The following is a 1,710-nucleotide window of genomic DNA, read 5'->3' as shown; positions in this document are numbered from 1 at the left end:
TGATTTAAAAAGGAGCCCCCAAAAAATTGTCCCAATTTCGTGCTCAACGGTTGTGGGATTATATCAGATTACATATGAATATTTTCACCAGTTAAAAAAAATACAAAATTTACAAGTTGATCACATCAACATAATTTTACAATTAGAGATGTATCGTCAGGTCACGCCAATCTTGAGACCCAATTTAATTACAACGTAGGACACTGTTCAATGATTTCATCTCCTATACAAATATTACTACCGGTGAAAAGAAGAAGGATGACAATGGAGGTTGATTACGTTAATGAAAGTGGACAATTAACAAGGAATACCTCTCAATTTAAACCATATCTTCTTACGTAGCATTTTGCAACTAACCTATTGTCCGTGGAATTATCCACCTTCCCAATAATTAAGACACTGTATTCGCTGACGCGCGTACAAATGTATACCTTAGAAGTGTAGGTGTAGTCAAGAGTACATTGATTGGCCTTCTCGACGCTTATTGCAAAACAATCTTTATCTATTGTAGTAATTCAAAACCGTCGTGATGGATCCCGTTATCACTTCATTACGTCGCAAAATACAGACTGCAAAAATTTTCATCAAATACCTCAGGAATCAACTGTCTGATATTGACATTTGTTGTTTTAACTATGTTAAAATTATGTTAAATAAGAAATAATAATGACAAATTGGCAGAAAAATTTTATTGCAATAATTTAAATACTAATCAATTATTAAAAAAAGGTACTTGCAGTCCAAATTAATTGCACAACTAAATGGAACTTTCATCGCTACCATAGTTTATACTTTAATAAAAATTACTTGGGCTTAAAAAGAAAAATGCTTTGTCATAAAGTGATGAAAAAAACAACACATCAAAATCAATGATGTGTCTTTAATAAACCGGGGAAAAAACTGACAAACACATATTTTCAGGAAGATAATGAATTCAATATATAATAAGCATATTCTCCCTGATGAACTGGCCAATTAGCAAAAGACCCTCGCATGTTAGTAGGACAGTGGATGCAAGCTTACAGGACTTGTAATTCGTTCAGGTGTTTCGTAAAGATAGCCTTAGTTTCCTGTGCGGATTACCTTCAGTCACACTGTGCCGTGATACTGCTGCGCACCAATAGTGTTCTCAGGCTTCTCGAGTTAATTACTCTGGGAATAAAAAAAATACTACTGAACTGAAACACAAGCAAATCAACCTCATCCAGGAAGGGGGGTTTTAACAGTACAATAGGTCATAAGATCTGACCTCTTTTTCACCTTCTTCCTTAGGTGTCTATCTATATTCTGTCCCAGAGTATTCCTCTGAGACATAGCAGTCAATCCCTCAGGCTGTGACAAGCCTGTGACAGACAATGATAAATTATGTAAAAATCATTGTGGATGTTTTAAATTACACGGCAAAAGTAATGTAACCCACTTGGGACAGGTACAGAATAGACATCATATAGACAGGATTCTAAACTCATTCATTTATTTTTCATGTTTGTATCTACAATAGTTTCCTGTTTTTGAATTACACAGTTCCTATAATATTAAACTGCTTACATATTGTTTACTCAGTTTTGCAAATTATTTCAACTTGTAGAAGTGGTTGGCGCATCGGTTGTGGCTTGGACTCCCAACCTCGAGGTCGGGGGTTCGAAACTCTCGCTGTGCAAATCGCTTGTGTCCTTGGGCAAGACACTTTATCTACGGTTGCCCCTCTCC

At 35.7% G+C, this 1,710-nt stretch overlaps 1 protein-coding gene across 1 annotated transcript in view; it reads right to left on the bottom strand.

Annotated features, from left to right (window-relative positions):
• Positions 1 to 657: 657 nt before the first annotated feature.
• The window catches only part of LOC117114170 (histone-lysine N-methyltransferase MECOM-like), a 13,962-nt gene continuing 12,909 nt past the window's right edge, over positions 658 to 1,710 (bottom strand). Inside the window, exon 2 of the mRNA XM_033257741.1 lies at positions 658 to 1,152. Coding sequence (XP_033113632.1) covers positions 1,144 to 1,152 — 9 coding nt within the window. The 3' untranslated portion in view covers positions 658 to 1,143. The remainder of the gene's footprint in view (positions 1,153 to 1,710) is intronic.

Source organism: Anneissia japonica, unplaced genomic scaffold (genome assembly GCF_011630105.1).
Source record: "Anneissia japonica isolate Jap-2015-1 unplaced genomic scaffold, ASM1163010v1 scaffold287840_len1291095_cov163, whole genome shotgun sequence".
Lineage (NCBI taxonomy): Eukaryota > Metazoa > Echinodermata > Crinoidea > Comatulida > Comatulidae > Anneissia > Anneissia japonica.
This window is presented reverse-complemented; position numbering and strand designations above follow the sequence as displayed.